Below are 17,318 nucleotides of genomic sequence, written 5' to 3' on the forward strand. Positions count from 1 at the left end.
GGGCTCTTGGGACTGGCTGTGCAGCTTCGGGGCAGGGAGGGGACTCTGGGGAGTAAACCCTTTGTTTTTGTAACTGCCTCTGGAGATCTTTGCAGTGAACCCACTATTAGGTCTTGGTGGCTGCCCACTCACATCCTCTTATTTCTCTAACTTTACAGATAACAAAACTGCCTGGTGGTGGGGTGCTGGTGATTGGCCAGGGTCTCTCCATTTGTTAGTGGTTGTATCGACACTGGAATCAGGTCTCCCTGCCCCATGTTCCTTCTGCATGCTTGCACACCCTCACCCTGGTGGGGTTTTAATTCATTGCTGCTTTCTCGGAGACATTGCAGCCAGGCAAGGGTTCCTGAGGGTGAGAGGTGTGTCCCAGGTATGGCCCTCTCGCCCGAGTGGAAGACAGGCTGGCTCTAGCTGGGGTCGGATAGTGTGGCTGCTGGCTTGGGAGCATGTGAAGCTACATCTCCTGCTGACATATGTGTCCCCCTGGGCTTGGGTGCCATGTGATGCTGTGGGTACAAGACCATGCTCCTGCCTTAGAGGTTGTCTCCCTCTCCAGGGCCTCCCAGGAGAGAGCAGGGCTGGTCTGAGTTGTGGTTTTCATTGAAGGTACAAGAGCTGTCCCACCAGCTTGTTTCTGCCCTAATCTCTGGTGATTTTGTTCTGTTCCTCTAATCCGGATGTGGGAACCTCTCCAGATATTTACAGTTAAATCCCAGGACAGGAAAACTCAGCTGGGCCCCTGGCTCTGCTCCCTCCTGCATCGCTCAGAGCCAGGGCTGTGATGGCGTGTGGAGGGCTGCGGAGCTCCTGTCAGCAGACCTGGGGCCTTTTGTAGACACTGGGAAGACAGAAGGGGGACAGAACTTTGTGCTCTGTCTCTGGATCGTGGGGCCAGCTGTGGTCAGTTTTCAGCAACTCTCTGAAGCTGATGTTCTGGGCTTATCAGTTCGGTTGCAGGTGCCCAGACCCACCAATCCCATTCAGCATTTTGTGTTTCTGCTGACCTGGGAGAACTTGGCGGAAAACTGGACTTGTCCATCCAAGCAGCTTGTTCCTGCAGTGGTTGAGATTTGTTCCTCCAAAAACTTCCAAATGTCTGTGGGCCGTGGGCCTTTGCAAAGAGTGTCTCTGGAGCAGCTGCGAGTGTGCTGGTTAAACCCCTGAAGGCCCAGGGTCTCTGGTACAGTGCATTGGTCCCTTGGGGAGGAGTGTGGGTGGGGCCCTGGTACTCCTGGGCCTCTCTCTTGATGCCCCTCGAGTTTCCAGATGGAGGAGTATTGTGAGGAGCTGTCTTTGTATGGGTGAGGGTCCTAAGGGCCACTCTCTCTACTGGAGTGTTTGTGCCTCTCTGGCTGAGGGCAGCCTCCCCTGGCCTGTGTCCTGAAGTTTTGCGCCAGACAGGGCACTGGAAGTTGGCCAACCTCTGCTTTGGGGGTCTGTGTGCCCCAACAGGAGCCACCTAGGCACGGGGCTCTCGGGGTCCCCTGGGCATCAGGATGTTCCTCACAGGGCCCTGAGCCCTGGGGCCAGGGCTGAGCTATAGGTGTGAAGGTGTTGGCCACTTTTCTGTGGTTGGCTGGCCTCATGTGGGAGAGGTCACGGTCACTCACCTGATCACACAATCTACAAAACGCCCATTCTGGGGCCAACCAGGGTCATCTTGGTGTATCATTCTGGTCCTAAGGCATCTACTCAAAGCATGGGATTTCTTTCATAAAAGGGAAAAAGGGTAGATACAATGAACTGGGCAAGTTGGCAGGGGGCCCTTGGAGTGTCCTGGGGGTGTTTTTTTCTGGACTAGGAGGACTGGCTCCTGAGACATGGGTAGTTGAGTGGCCCAGATGGATACTTGGACTGAAGCAGCTGAAATTACTTCAGAGCAGAAAAACTTCCTGCTGCTCTCTGCTCTCTATAAAATCATGTTTACACATATGTGTGTGTGCACATGCACACGTATACACACGTGGGTGGACTGGGCCTGGAGCCCAGAGAGCAGCAAGGAGGGCAGGCACCAGACCAGATGCGTGCTTGGGGGTGGGGAGCCGGAGTTGGGCTGCTGCCCACACAGCCCTTTCTCAGGGGCTGGGGCCAGGGCTCAGGCAGAGTGAGTGTCTGCATATAGATAGATGGTGTTGGGGAGCTGAGAAAAAGGTTTGGAAAATGTCCTTATTGGGTATTTGCCACTCTAGCTTTGTTGGGGTCAGCGCCACGTGTGGACAGATGGCTGTGCCTGTCCGTCATTGAGGAGGGGCTTCTTGAGCTCACTGTGCTCAGCGGGGCAGCCCCCTACCCTCTGTGTGCTCTGTGCTGTGGGCTTTGTGTGAATCCACTTAGCCTGGCACAGCCTGAGTGGTAGGAGTGGGGTCCCTATTTCATGGCAGGGGAGAGGCTGGACTGGGTTGGCACTTTGAGGGAGTGGAGGGCCGTTGGGCAGCATTGAAGCTGCTGCCCTGAGCGAGCTGCCTCAAGGAGCATGTCGGCTGTGTGTTCTGTGAGGTCCTGTGTGTAGAAGGCAGGATGCACATGGTCAGACCATGAAAGAGGGCTGCTTTGGGGAGCTCATGGGCGTTCCACCAAAGAAGGTCTTCCCTCGACCACAGCCCTGGGGGCATCATCAAGTCAGAGACAGTACAGAGCCTGGCATTTGCTGGTGACTGTACCACCTTGAGCAGGTCCCACCTCGGTCCCCCAAGGCCTTTCTCCTGCACTGTCATTGCTGCCCTTCAGTATTTGGTGGTTGTGTTAGCCGAAGCTTCTGAAGACTTCCTCACTTCCAGTCCTGCTTTTTCGGGAGTCTGGTGTTTCTGCCACGGACTCCTTGGTCTGCTTCTTAGTCTCCTGCCTATTTCCCTCAAAAAAGCAACTGACCTCTCCTGCAAACCATGCAGGTGGCCAGGCTGAGCATACCTCACACAGTCAGCAAATGTGGATGGTGCAGCACTGGGCCAGCCTCCCGCTGTGGGCTCAGAGCAGGCCCTGGGGGCTTGGAGAAGGCCTGGTGGCTGCGCTCCCTGCTTTTTGTAACATCTAAAGTCTGCCCCAGCCAAGCACTAACCAGGACCTGCTGTGAGCTGACGTCAGGACAGAGGGCCCCGCAGGGCCGGCTTTGATGTTTCCCAGGCCCTATCGTGGGGGCGTGGGGGCTCTGAGTGGCAGTCTGGGAATGCAGCATCTCTCACCACAGCCACGGGGCAGCCTCAGCCCCAGGAGGGATGCTGGAGGCCAGGCTGGGCCCCCTCTGAGTCATGCCATTTCTTCTCCCAGCTCAGGTTTCTGTGGCCACTGGTCTGTGGTTCCTGCAACCCCGTGGCCCCTTTCCCTCCATGCCACCCATCAGACTTCTCTTCAGTGGCAGCTCCGGCCCATTCAGGGTCTGGGAGTGGTCCTGGGCCTTGTAAGGGGTGGAGGTGGAGGGCTTTCCAATGTTCTAAAAATATGAGTTCTTGGGCAGGAAGGGTGATCATGGTAATAGTAACAGTAGCTGCCATTTACCAAAGTAGCTCTGTCCGAGGCACTTCTGCACAGGGTCAGACACACCAGGTGTGAGGGTCAGAATTTGAGCTGCACTTGTCTGATTCCAAACCTTAACTAGTGCTCCTCTGTTCCTCTGTGTGGGTGACACGACTCCGGGCTCCCCACTGTCTGGAGCAGCTGAGCAGGGAATTAGGAGTTCACCTCTGCTTTGAGGCAAGTCATCTCTCTCTGGCCTTTGACGAACATCCTGGAGTTCTGGGTCTGTGGTCTCAGGATTTTAGTGAGTCACACTCAGAGTCACACTTCACTCACGGCTGTCCACTGTGTCATGATGGATTGCAGGCACCTCGTGTTGGCTGCCTCTTGCCCCACACTTTATCTGAGGTTACAGTAGTTCAGCCAGCAGTCAGCTGAGTACCTTTGTGTGCCTGGCATGTGTCTGCAAGAGGTGTGTCTACCTCTCCCTGGCTGTGGGGACTGAGACCTGTTGTGGGATCAGATACTTCCAGGTTGGTTTTGAGTTCCTGGGCGGGGCTGGGAAAAGCGTGGGGCTATGGTCTTGGTCCTGGCTCCGCCACAAATTATCTGTTTGATCTTGGGTAAATGCCTTCATCTCTCTTGACCTCAGTTTACCTATCTGTACTACAAAGGGATTGTACCAAGTTGCCTACCAGGGAAGGGCCACACTCCTATGGCGTTTTGGAAGTGAGTGGGGGTGTTTAGGTTGTGAGGGTGACTGGGGGTGCTTAGCAGTGCCAAGGGGGCCAGTTTGTTAACTTGCATAGTGGGTGAGATAGCCCAGCATGGTGTAGGGTTGTCCCATCCAGACAGCCACCAGTACCCTATTGAGAAGTTATGGGGGTACTCAGCCGTTTTCAGCTCCGTGTATCATGTGGGCTGCCCTTCTAAGACAGTTGGGAGAAGCACCAATCCAGTCCTGTGGGGTCCTGAAATCCACTTGCAGTGGTTTGGAAGGGAATGGGCAGGACCCATTAGCCTCTTTACAAAGGCGCTTAATTGCCTTTGCTGAGCCCAGTTTGGCCAGAAGTGGAGTCTGCTGTCTCACGTGGCAGCCCCAGGTGGTCTGTTTCTACTTCCTGGAAAGGCCGCATGTCCCTCCCTGTGCTGTCACCACCCCTGGCCGGTCTTCCAGGAGGCTGGTCTTCCAGGCCCAGCAGCTTTGGGGCTCTTCAGGGTACTCACGTGGGCCAGGAACAAAGCCCAGTGTGTTACTCCTGCTGCTGTAACCATGCCACCTGCCTGGCCCTGCCCTCCGCCTCCCTGACCCATCTGCTGCTCAACACAGGCTTCTCACTCTTCCCTTTGTTCTCCCTGGCTGTGGTTCTACCTTTGGTTGCAGGGGCCCCTTCTCTGAGGGGCCCTCTGGCCAGAGCTGAACTGTAGCCGTACAGAAAGGGGAATGGATTCAGGTGAAAACCTGGAACCACTTGGCCCTTCTCTCAGCTTAGCACAGAAAAGCCATGTGGATTCTTAGGGATAGAGAGTGGGAACATGGGGGTGGCCCTGGCGTGTCTTTGGGAAGAGCCCTAGTTCTAGAGAATATTAGCTTCTCCTGTAATGGGGTGGGTTCTCCCAAAAAAGCCCCTGGGGAACACTGGGCGGCAGAGTTCCTGTGGGTGGGATTCAGAGTTTCCTCCCTGACCTGTTGACCCTCTGTGGGTGTGTGCCCATAATAATCCTTGAAAGATGCTCTTTGGATCATGATTTAATTTTTATTTTGCTGAGTACCCTGAATCTGAAAAGGTGGGGAGGGTTGCCTGCTTATGTCTCCTGTTTACCAGCCCAGCACGAAGACCTCTTATGATCTGGTCCCACAGGTCTGAGGCCCTCTTCCTCTGGGTAGCCTCCTCTGTGCCGTCAGCACCCCTCTCCCCAACCCTTGGGACTTCCTCGCTTTCTGTGCTCTGGAGGTACTGGCTGCCCACATTGTTCATTTGTCATGAATTTTGCCATAGCCTGTAGAATTGTCCTGCCCTCTTCAGACTGGCATCTGTGGAGCACCCAGCACAGTTAAAAAGTGGCTCATAGCCCTGGCCGGTTTGGCTCAGCGGTTAGAGCGTCAGCCTGCGGTCCAAAGAGACCCGGGTTCAGTTCCCACTGAGGGCATGTACCTCAGTTGCAGTTTGTCCCCAGCCCTGGTTGGGTTGTGCGGGTGGCAGCCACTCGATGTGTCCCTTTTACGTCGATGTTTCTCTCTCTCTCTCTTTTTCTCTCTCTCCCTCTCTCTCTCTCTCCCTCTCCCCCTCCCTCCCACTCTAAAAAAAAAGTAGCTCATTGCCCTGGTTGGTTTTCTCAGTGGTTAGAGCGTCAGCCTGTGGACCAGAGAGTCCTGGGATTGGTTCCCGCTAAGGGCACGTACCTCGGTTGCAGTTTGTCCCCGGCCCTGGTAGGGGTCATGTGGGTGGCAACGATCTCGCATCGATGTTTTTCTCTCTTCCTCCCTCTTTCCCTCCCACTTTATTTGAAAATAAATGCAAAAATGTCCTTGGGTGAGGATTAAAAAAATAAATAAAATAAAAGTGGCTCATTGGACCCTTGGCAGTTGTGGTCTCATGAGCCTTCCCACCTGCATTGGACGCCTGGGCGCCTCCTGTGTACACGGCCCCTCTTCTCCTCCTGTGCATGGGGGATGGGTGATCTGTGTTAGCACAGTGGCTGCAGCACTTCTTGACCCTTCCTGTCCCTTGTCCCCATCTGCAGGTGCCCAGACAGCCATCGTCTTCATCAAGGAGCCGTCCTCCCAGGATGCTCTGCAGGGGCGCCGGGCTCTGCTCCGCTGTGAGGTCGAGGCTTCAGGCTCTGTCCATGTGTACTGGCTGCTGGACGGGACCCCCGTCCAGGACACCGATCGACGTTTCGCCCAGGGGAGCAGCCTGAGCTTCGCGGCTGTGGACCGGCTGCAGGACTCGGGAGCCTTCCAGTGTGTGGCTCAGGATAAGGTTACTGGAGAGGAGGCCCGCAGTACCAACGCCTCCTTCAACATCAAATGTGAGAGCTGAGGCTGTGCCTGACCCCCGCCAGACCCTCAGCTCCTAGCCCCGCATGACCCCTCCTTTCCCTCAGGGTCTCCCATTTCCATGCAGAGTGCAGTGTGGTCAGCTCTCTGCTGTGTGGATCAGAGGAAGTTAAACATTTTAATTTCCCAAAAATGTTTCCCCTAAGTCTTGAACTGTTTATCCGGTGGATGGATGCTTTTGCCAATGGCAAGAGCAGTGAGACAGCATGCCCAAGTGTCAGGCCTGACCTGACAGGGGCTAGGCACCAGGTGGTCTCTGGTGGCCTGTCTGCAACCCGGCCTTAGCTTCACTGGGCTTCCCTGCACTTCGAGCCTCCAGGTCCCATCGTTTCCTGCTTGTCCTTCCCCGCTTGCCCTGCCCCTCACTGTGCACCCATGGCCTCTGCTGCAGGGATTGAGACTGGCCCTGTGGTCCTGAAGCATCCAGCCTCGGAAGCTGAGATCCAGCCACAGACTCAGGTCACTCTGCGATGTCACATTGATGGGCACCCTCGGTAAGGAGCCGACTTTGAGGATGGGGGTGGAAAGGGTTATTCTAGACAGGCAGGGATGTTTCCCCAGATCCTGGACTCTGTTCAGATGCATTTCGCTTCATTCTGGAACAACCCCTGTCCCTATGCTGCTCCACACCAGCTCCTGGTGACCTGAAGGGCAGCACCGTGCTACGGAGTGATCTGAGAGACCTAGAATCTCAACCTGACTCTATCCCTGAATTGCCATGTGCCCTTGTGCAAGTCACTTTCCCTCCCCAGGTCTCTGTTTCCCCGTTTGTAAACTGAGGCGTCTAGCTCTGATTCTCTGATTCTGGATCCAATCCACTGGCCACCTGAGTACACCTGCCTCCCTGTTGCTGACCCCTCACCCCACAGGCCTACCTACCAGTGGTTCCGAGATGGGAGCCCCCTCTCTGAGGGTCAGAGCAACCACACCGTCAGCAGCAAGGAGCGGAACCTGATCCTCCGGCCGGCCGGCCCTGAGCATAGTGGTGTCTACTCCTGCTGTGCCCACAATGCCTTTGGCCAGACCTGCAGCAGCCAGAACTTTACCTTGAGCATTGCTGGTGAGCCTGGGATGGGGATGGAGAAGGTGTAGGGCAGGGATGGGGGTGTCTGCTCACTCTGCCTGTTCATGTGCCTGTGCTCCTCTCTCCCAAGATGAGAGCTTTGCCAGGGTGGTGCTGGCGCCCCAGGATGTGGTCGTGGCAAGGAACGAGGAGGCCATGTTCCACTGTCAGTTTTCAGCCCAGCCACCCCCAAGCCTGCAGTGGGTCTTCGAGGATGACACTCCCATCACTAACCGCAGTCGGTAAGGCATCTGGCAGGGACCTTTCAAGAAGGGTGGTACATATGGTGTACTGCACAGTGCATCCTCTAAAAGGGAATGGGAATCATCACAGACATCATAGATCTGTACATGTGTTACTTCAGAATTCCAGCAGGTGGCAGTACAATGTCTTGTAGTTATTCCTAATGGAGTCTAACAAAGAGAAGTCTCTGGGAAGGGCATTTTTCTCCAGTTCCCACAGGGCAGGGTATGAGCTAGCAGTGGCTCTACTTCTTTCCCCTGTTCCCTTCTGCTCTGTGGGTCTTTTGACATTGGGGGGGTAGAGACCCAGGCATGGAGGGACACAGGGAACCTGGGTGATCACAGTCTGGATAGGATGGCAAAGACACCTTACATACTCACATACATATAGGCATACACTTCTAGAAGGTGCTGGGAGGTGCCACCTCCTCTGGAGGGACTTTTGTCCTCGCCCAGGTCCTGTGGAAGCAGGAAGCACCTTTGTGGTGCCAGGTGTGACTCTCTAGGCTAGAGGCTTGGATACCACCTGGTATGCCCTGAGGACATCATCAGTAGGTCATCTGGTGTGGCCAAGGGGCCTCTGACTGCTGGAGCTGGGTGCCTTACCAGCAGGCTTGTCTTGACCCCGCAGGAAGGTGGCCCCTCTGTCCCTATTGTTGCACACTGTCGATTACTCTGTTTCTCACTTAAATGCTACTGCTCACATCGCCACCCCAAAAGCCAAGTTTTGTAGTTGGAGCACCGCCTGCACAGGCACGTGAATGAGTGCACACATGCACTTGTACAGATACGTGTGTATACACACAATATTAGCATGGCATGTTGGCGTCCTTCTCTTTGCCCTGTTCCTGGCTAATACCTTCCTATATCTCCGACCATCACATTCCCCTCCAGAAGGAGGCGTGCAGGCCACCCTTCCGGTCAGCACTTTCTCCCCTCTGCAGGCCCCCACATCTCCGCAGAGCCACGGTGTTTGCCAATGGGTCCCTGCTGCTGACCCAGGTCCGGCCGCGCAATGCTGGGGTCTACCGCTGCCTAGGCCAGGGCCAGAGGGGCCCTCCTGTCATCCTGGAGGCCACCCTTCACCTGGCAGGTGGGTCTCTGTCTGGGATGCCAAGGTGGGGCTGTCTTCAACGTTGTTGGCATGTAGAGAGTTAGGTTCCTGTTTCCACTCAGAAAAGCTTGGAGGATAGAGGGAGGACAAGGATGCTGGGTAGGAAGAGGAAAGGCCAAAGGTTATAGGGAGAGTTTGTGTGGGAAAGGGCCAAAGCTTATGGTGGGAGAACATCAAGTACCCTGAGACACACAGTAATCAGTGTTTCCCTGTCACTCACGTCCCTGCAGAGATTGAAGACATGTTGCCATTTGAACCCCGGGTGTTCACAGCTGGCAGTGAGGAGCGTGTGGCCTGCCTGCCCCCCCCGGGTCTGCCGGAGCCTAGCATGTGGTGGGAGCACGCAGGAGTCCGGCTGCCCACCCATGGCAGAGTCTACCAGAAGGGCCATGAGTTGGTGTTTGCCAGCATTGCTGAGAGTGATACCGGTGTCTACACCTGCCACGCAGCCAACCTGGCTGGTCAGCGGCGACAGGATGTCAATGTCACTGTGGCCAGTGAGCACCCATGCCTTGAGGGTTGAGGGGAAGTTGGGGGGGGCAAGCCTCAGGAGATCTTGGGCTCTGGCTGTGATGGAGGCTTCCTTGATGCTCACCTGAGGCTCTCTTATTCTGGGCCCTGCGGACTTGGAAATCAGGCAGCTGCTGGGAGGTGATGTTGGAGCCGAGCATGAGGTTGGGGTGACAGCCCTCTCAGACACATGGTCCTCTGGCTTCATAAGAAAGAGCAATGGAATGGAGTCTAGAGCCCCAGGTCCCACTCTTGTCTCAGTCACCCACCTTGCTAGGTCTATCTCCTCATCCATAAAATGAGGCTAATAACTCACTTACCCTACAAGATTGTCGAAAAAAGAATTTCTCTTTTGGGGGAAGATGATAGTAAACAAACTTACATGATAATTATTTATAGTTATACTTTCTAAATTTCTACAATGAACATACTATTTGTGAACTAAGGGGGTAAAGTATTAAATATGACATTGCAGCCCTGGCCAGTTTGGCTCAGCGGTTAGAGCATTGGCCTGTGGTCCAGAGAGACCCGGGTTTGGTTCCTGCTGAGGGCACGTACCTCGGTTGTAGTTTGTCCCCGGCCCTGGTTGGTCGTGCGGGTGGCAGCCACTCGATGTGTCCCTTCACATCGATGTTTCTCTCTCTCTCTCTTCCTCTCTCTCCCTTCCACTCTATCTGAACAAAAAATGTAAAAATGTCCTCGGGTGAGGATAAAAAAACCAAAAAAAAAACAACCAAATGACATTGAATAGACTGAAAGTGCGTGTGATAAAGACCTGTGTACCCTTCCTATAGACAGAGAGGCTTATTTACTTTTTTCTTTACACTGGGCCTATTCCCAACCTTTATGATAATGTAAAAGAATACACAGGAAAAACTCATGCACACACACACAATTTTGCAACCTGCTTCTTCCACTTATCTCTACATCTTTTTAAGTAGGTAAATTTCAGAAAATTCAAAAAGATTTTGAATATTGAAAGGGCTTTGTCACCTTGAAGCTGTACCAACACTAATCCAATTAAGATGCTGAAATTTCGAGGCCTGCTCTCCCATGCTCAGGTACCTGGTTTATGGGGGATGCCGCAGCACACAGGTAAGGTGCGCAGCACGCAGGGTGCTCAGGATACTTTCCCAGCGACATGCAGACACATGCAAGTAATGACAGGCAGCCTTTCTCCAGTCTGGGTCTGTAGACCACCTTTTTCTTTGGGGGTACTTTTAAAAGTGCAGCCCATGTGGCTTGGTTGAGCATCATCCTATGCACCAAAAGGTCACTGGTTTGATTCCAGGTCAGGGCACATGCCCAGTTCTGCGGCTTGATCCCCAGTAGGGGGCATCAGGAGGCAGCTGATTGATGTTTCTTCTCTCTCTAAAATCAATAAAAACATTAAAAAATAAAACAAAACTGCAGAATGTGGGACCCCACTCCAGATCTCCTGACCCAGGCTCTCTGGTAGTGGGACCCAGGTGGAGAGTGTGTAACAAGTGCTCCAGGTGATGCTGAAAGTGGAGAATCCAGTTTCGGTCAGTCGTTCGGCAGGCGCCACGTGAGCCATGCCTTGTGCCCTGCACTCTGAGAAGGAGGCCTGTGAAGTTAGAGAGTGCATGATGCTCGCAGGGCTGGATGAGGTGCGGAGAGGTGGGGGCTAGAGCTGGGAGGAAGGAGAGCTCCGTGACTGCATTCCATCAACGGATTTATTGAGTGCGTTCATTGTGCTAGGCATTGTTCCCATTCCTGGGAATGCAGCAATGAACAAAGCAGAAAAAAGTCCCTCTCCTTGTGGAGCTCATAGTCTAGTAGTAGTGACAAAGCAAACAAGAAAAACAGTTGAATCAACAAATATATAACTTTAGGTGGCAATGGAGCCATGAAGAAAAATTAAATAGGGTAAGTGGCAGAGAGAGACATGAGGGCCCGGGCGAGTTTATGGAAAAAAACTCCAGAGGGTAGTATGTGAGCTGAGATTTAAATTGAGGAGGGAGCCATGTAGTTAGACCCTGAGACAGGAGTGGGTTTGCATGTCGGAGGGACAGCAAGAGCCTGAGTGGCTTGAGTTGAATAAGTTGTGGTGACTGTGGCTGAGATTGAGAGATGGAGACTAGAGATCATGTGGGGCTGGGTCAGGATATAGGCTTGTATTCCAAGTCTCTCAGTTGTCTGTTGCTGCACAGTATGACTCCAGAACAAGTGGCTTGAAACAAATCCCTGTTCACTTAGTTTCTCTGGGCAGGGTTCAAGTTCAACTGGGACAGCTCCTCAGCCCCATGTGCTGTTGGCTGGGCTCGTGCATTTGCAGCCAGCTGATAGGTCAGTTGGTGGCTAGCTCTTCCCTGATGGCCTTGGTCACATGTCTGGCAGTTGGTATTGTGGAGGGCATCTCGGTTCTCTTCCCCTTGGGTACTCCAGCAGTCTAGCTCAGGCTTCCTCACAGGGAGGCTGGGTTCAGAAGCTGCAAGGCTTCTAAAGGCCTTGGCTTAGAAGTTACACAGTGTCACTTCACCTGTTGGACAAGGCAAGCCACCCAGATTCCAGGCAGTAGGGAAACAGACTTCACCTTTGATGGGGAAATGCCAACATCACATTACAAAGAGACTGATGGGATGGGAGGGCCATTTACAACCATCTTTAGTCTCTCACACCAAATTAGAAGATGGAATTCCTTGCAGGGTTTTGAGTTGGAGAGGGACATTTTCAAAAGGTCACTGGCTGTTTTGAGAAGACCAGAATGTTAGGGACAAGAGTCAAAACAGGGAGATCAGTTAGTAGATGACTGTAATAGTCCAGGGGAGAAGGGGCTAGAACAGAGGTGGTAGAGGTGAGAGATGGTCAAAGTCAGGTTCTGTTTGGGAGCTAAGGTAGATGAGGTTTGTATAGAATAAGAGTGAGGGAGTGGGAGTATAGAGAAGGCAAGATTAGGTTTTTTACTTCTGCAGTTGCTGGATAGTGGCTTTATTTACTGAGATGGGAAAACTGGGATGAGCGGGTTTAGGGGGAAATCAGGTGTTTTGCACACGTCAAGTTTGGGATGCCTGTTAGGGAGCCAGTTAGAGATGTCAGTAGGCAGTTGGCTTTGCAAGTCTGAAGCTCATGAGGGAGGTCAGGAGTCAGGGTACATGTATGAGAATCATCCATTCATATGGTGTGGAAGGCTGTGAATTGGATGAGATCAATCAGGGAGTGAGTATAGTTAAACTAGAACAGAGATCTGAGGTCCGAGCCGTGGGCCATTATGGTATAATAAAAAGAGCAAGGCTTTTGGCGTCATACAGACAAGAGTTTTCAATCCTGTCTCTCATATTTTAGCAAATCATTACTGCCCTGAACCTCTGTCTTCTTAGCCATAAATGGGTAAGAAATACGTACCTTGGGCGTTTATTGTGACCATTAACCAGGACGATGTTCAGAAGGTGCTGGCATATAGGCCATCACTAAGAGTGACTGCTGCAGCCCAGTGGGTGTAGCTCAGTGGTTGACCCATGCACCAAGAGGCCAAATCCCCAGTGGGGGAGCATGCAGGAGGCGGCCAATTGATGTTCTCTCTCACTGATGTTTCTATCTATGTCTCCCTCCCTTCCTCTCTCCCTAAAATCAATAAAGAAAAATAAAATTAATAAAATGAAAAAAAAAAAAAAAAAAGAGTGACTGCTACAGTTTCCACCGGACTTCAGATGGGGTTCTGAACTCAGGAACTAATGGGATATTAGAATTTCTTGGGCTTGGATCCTTTGGTTTTGCAGACATGTTGATCAGCCTTCTTTGTTTCCTCCCTGTCCCTCTAGCTGTGCCCACGTGGCTGAAGAAGCCTGAAGACAGCCAGCTGGAGGAGGGCAAACCAGGCTACTTGCATTGCCTGACCCAGGCCACACCAAAACCCACAGTCATCTGGTACAGAAACCAGATGCTCATCTCGGAGGTGAGAGTGAGGATTACTGCGATGGGTGTGTGTGTGTGTGGACTCCCCTTCCGCTGCACCCTTTCCTAAGGGTGATGCTGGTGAGGATTCAGGTGAAGACCTCTTGTGCGTTGCAGGACTCGCGGTTCGAGGTCTCCAAGAATGGGACCTTGCGCATCAACAGTGTGGAGGTGTACGACGGGACATGGTACCGCTGCGTGAGCAGCACCCCAGCTGGCAGCGTTGAGGCCCAAGCCCGTGTGCAAGTACTGGGTGAGCTGGTGTGCGTGGGGAGAGCACCTTGCCTGGTGGGCAGGAGAGGAAAGGGGAAGGAGCAGCAGGGGCCAGGATCTTCAGGCCTGTCCCAGCCTGTTTAGCTGCCTCAATTCCTCCTCTTTCCACCCCCCTGCCCTCTCTCTACTGAAACAGAAAAGCTCAAGTTCACCCCGCCGCCCCGGCCGCAGCAATGCATGGAGTTTGACAAGGAGGCCACCGTGCCCTGCTCAGCCACAGGCCGAGAAAAGCCCACTATTAAGTGGGTACGAGCAGGTCAGTACCACGTGAGCAGGAGGAGGGGAGCAGGCAGGACTGTCCACTGGTTAGATGTGTGCACGCCTGAGGACCAGCTGAGTGCCCAGCACCATGTCGGGAACTGTGGGGACAGACAAGAAGTGTTGGGCAGATTTGTAGTCCAGTTAGGAAGGAAAAAGCGAAACACAAAAGAGGTCCGATTATAGTGTTAGACAACATAAGACACAACTCGGGACAACTGATTAAATTGAGCCGGACAGCACTGTAATACCCTCCCTTGTCCCTTTTCAATATAGTCATCCTTTTACAGATGAAAGTAACCTAGGCTCCTTTAGAAAATTTCAGGGGTAAGAAAATTTGTAATCCCACCATCCATTATCTCTGGGTGTGTGCCCTTTTCTTTTTCTGTGCATATCTTTTTTTACAAAGTGATTTTATTATACATTTTTACTTATTAAACTTACATGAGTAAGTCATGCTTACTATAAAAAAAGAAGATGCGGATAACTATGTAATTTTATATTCTTTTTCACCTAACATTGTTAAGTATTACCCCATGCTTTTATACATAAACATTGGCTTTGATGATTACAATAATATTCCAGTGATTGAGTTTACTTTAATTTACTTAAATATTCCCTAAATGTTGGAGATTTGGGTTGCTAATCGTCTTCCCTCTCTCCCCCTCTTTCCTTCTCTGTCTTTCTCTTTCTCTTTCTCTTTTTATTGCTGCAATAAACATCTTTAAGCCAAAGTTTTTTCTGGATTTGGGTTTATTTCCTTTGGGAAAGATTCCCAGAAATGGAATAATTATGTATAAAAGGGTATGCACATTTTACAACTTTTGATGCAGATTGCCAAATTGTTGTTTAAAGGGCTGGACCAGTTTTTGCATTCCCAGGAACAGTGAGTGCTGGAGAGGAGGCAAGGTTTTGAGGAGGAAGCGGGCTCTCTGCTCAGGTGGTCTGGGAGTGTTCTGTGGGACGTGCGGCTCACAGTGGGCCTGAAGCCGGTGGCAGAGCAGGAATGGGTTCTAGGGTGAGGACTGACAGGCAGTGAAGTGAGAACAAGGCAGATTCGTGGCCCAGTCAGAAGTGCAGTTTGGCAGAAGTGGAATGTGACACAGGGCAGTAGAAGGAGGTGAGACTGAGAAATTGGAAAGGGATAAATAACCAGATTCTCAGTGTCTGGCTCAAGAGTTTGGGCTTTGTCCATGGGTACTCAGGAGTAATGACATGTTTTTGAGTAGCTTTGAGTGACTGATGTCACTGCCAGCCAGCCACCCACGTAACTCTGGTTAAGCTCATCATTTCCCTGTGTTGTCCCTGCAGATGGGAGCAGCCTTCCAGAGTGGGTGACAGACAACGCTGGGACCTTGCACTTCTCCAGGGTGACCCGCAATGATGCTGGCAACTACACTTGCATCGCCTCCAATGGGCTGCAGGGCCAGATCCGTGCCCATGTCCAGCTTACTGTGGCAGGTGCGACTGTGGCAGGGCCCTGGGGCCGGGGCTGGCAGGCCTGTGGGCAGCAGCCTGTCAGCCCCATTGCTCACTGTCCCCTGCCCCTCTCTGGGCTCTTCCCATCCAGTTTTCATCACCTTCAAGGTAGAGCCAGAGCGCACCACTGTGTATCAGGGCCACACAGCTCTGCTGCGGTGCGAGGCCCAGGGGGACCCCACGCCACTCATTCAGTGGAAGGGCAAAGACCGCATCTTGGACCCCACCAAGCTGGGACCAAGGTATGACCATCTCCCTCCCACACTAACCCCTCTCCTGCAGCCTGGTCTCCCCAGGAGCCGGGGAGGCAGGTAGTGCTGTGGCTTCTCTCCTGGCAGGATGCGCATCTTCCAGAATGGCTCCCTGGTGATCCATGATGTGGCCCCTGAAGACTCGGGGCGCTATACCTGCATCGCGGGCAACAGCTGCAACATCAAGCACACGGAAGCCCCCCTCTTCGTCGTGGGTATGGGCTGGGGACAGGAAGCGATGGGGCCAGACTTTTCTTGTCTTTGTACTCATTGGCCCCTTGTACACAGAAGGCACTTACAACCATGTTTGTGGTGGTGGGGGTCAGTTGGTTCCCTCTGCTGTGCATGGCACAGTCTCAGTTTTCTTGCTTGGATCTAGGTGTCCTTTACTTAACGTTCCACAGCTGGGGGTTGGGGTGTGCGTTGGGGGATGCACTTGTCCTGTAATGCTTTCTCTCAGGTCTCCTACAGCGGCCACCTCTCCCTGGGTGGGCAGGGAGGGTATCAGGTCAGAAGCATCAAGATGAGGTTCCTTTGTTCTGGAGGCCCAGAGAGGATGATAGGTCAGGTAGAAGGCCCTGACTAGGGTCAGGGACTTGTAGTTTGGGTCTGGCTGCTCCTGCTGTATGTCCTTAGAGGTAGGTGTTATTTCCTCCTCAGGGCTTGTTTCTGCATCTGCAAAATGGGGGTGGCTTAAATGAGGAGTTCTCACATATTTTTGGTTTAGCAGCAGAATTGATTTTCTAGATAAAGTATGGTATGGAACTTGAACTGGATAACAGTGAAGTGACAGGCCCCTTGGAGCCATTGGGAATGTGTGAGATTTGGGGATTCTGTGTTATGTCCTCTTGGGTCTCTCTCCCTCAGTTTCCCTAACCTCCATGAGACCGTGGGCCGTTGAAAGACCCGCTAGACCAGAAGAGTCCTTCTGCACATGTTTCTTGAAGAACCTGCTCTGTTCTGGGCATTGTCTGGGATTATAAACCATAAGTTCTCACATGCTGTTCTTCAGGGCGTCACTCACAGTATCAAGTCACTTAAGCTTGTTAACTGGGTTTGTGGTACCCCAACATGTGTGGTTTTTATGTGGGCCCCAGCCTGGTGTTCTGATGCACAGGTAGCCAGGGAATCACTGACCTCAGCTCCTTTAGAGCTCCTTGGGACCTCGGTGGGGCCTGAAGACCTGGCCCTGGTTCAAACCAGTGACGGTGGTGACCCTCCCCGGGTCTCTCTGGCTTGACCAGGCCATCGAATAGCCGAGAGATTGTCTCATGTGGGGAGTGTGGAGGGGCTGGTGGAGAAGTAAGGCTGGGTTTGCTTCAGCAGCCCTTGCCCAAATCTCTGTTTCTCAGACAAGCCTGTGTTGGAGGAGTCGGAGGGCCCAGGCAGCCCTCCCCCCTACAAGATGATCCAGACCATTGGGCTGTCCGTCGGCGCTGCCGTGGCCTATATCATTGCCGTCCTGGGCCTCATGTTCTACTGCAAGAAGCGTTGCAAGGCCAAGCGGCTTCAAAAGCAGCCAGAGGGCGAGGAGCCAGAGATGGAGTGCCTCAACGGTGAGGGGCCCCCTGGAGGAGGGAGGTGGTGCCGTATGCAGGTGCTGAGCGCCCTCTCGCGGCCATGGTGGACAGCTGCGGTGCTGGAGAATGCAGCAACCGCGGGGCTGGGGCTTGCCGCTATGGCTGAGCAGAACTTCCCATAC

General features: G+C 53.0%; 1 protein-coding gene across 1 annotated transcript in view; it reads left to right on the forward strand.

Annotated features, from left to right (window-relative positions):
- PTK7 (protein tyrosine kinase 7 (inactive)) overlaps positions 1-17,318 on the forward strand; it is a 67,879-nt gene that overhangs the window by 36,232 nt on the left and 14,329 nt on the right. Inside the window, exons 2-14 of the mRNA XM_036247980.1 lie at positions 6,196-6,483; positions 6,903-7,005; positions 7,381-7,571; positions 7,666-7,816; positions 8,761-8,909; positions 9,161-9,427; positions 13,223-13,356; positions 13,473-13,608; positions 13,765-13,884; positions 15,198-15,347; positions 15,457-15,607; positions 15,704-15,831; positions 16,969-17,172. Coding sequence (XP_036103873.1) covers positions 6,196-6,483; positions 6,903-7,005; positions 7,381-7,571; positions 7,666-7,816; positions 8,761-8,909; positions 9,161-9,427; positions 13,223-13,356; positions 13,473-13,608; positions 13,765-13,884; positions 15,198-15,347; positions 15,457-15,607; positions 15,704-15,831; positions 16,969-17,172 — 2,172 coding nt within the window. The remainder of the gene's footprint in view (positions 1-6,195; positions 6,484-6,902; positions 7,006-7,380; positions 7,572-7,665; positions 7,817-8,760; positions 8,910-9,160; positions 9,428-13,222; positions 13,357-13,472; positions 13,609-13,764; positions 13,885-15,197; positions 15,348-15,456; positions 15,608-15,703; positions 15,832-16,968; positions 17,173-17,318) is intronic.

This window comes from Molossus molossus, unplaced genomic scaffold (genome assembly GCF_014108415.1).
Source record: "Molossus molossus isolate mMolMol1 unplaced genomic scaffold, mMolMol1.p scaffold_m16_p_8, whole genome shotgun sequence".
NCBI classification, from domain to species: domain Eukaryota; kingdom Metazoa; phylum Chordata; class Mammalia; order Chiroptera; family Molossidae; genus Molossus; species Molossus molossus.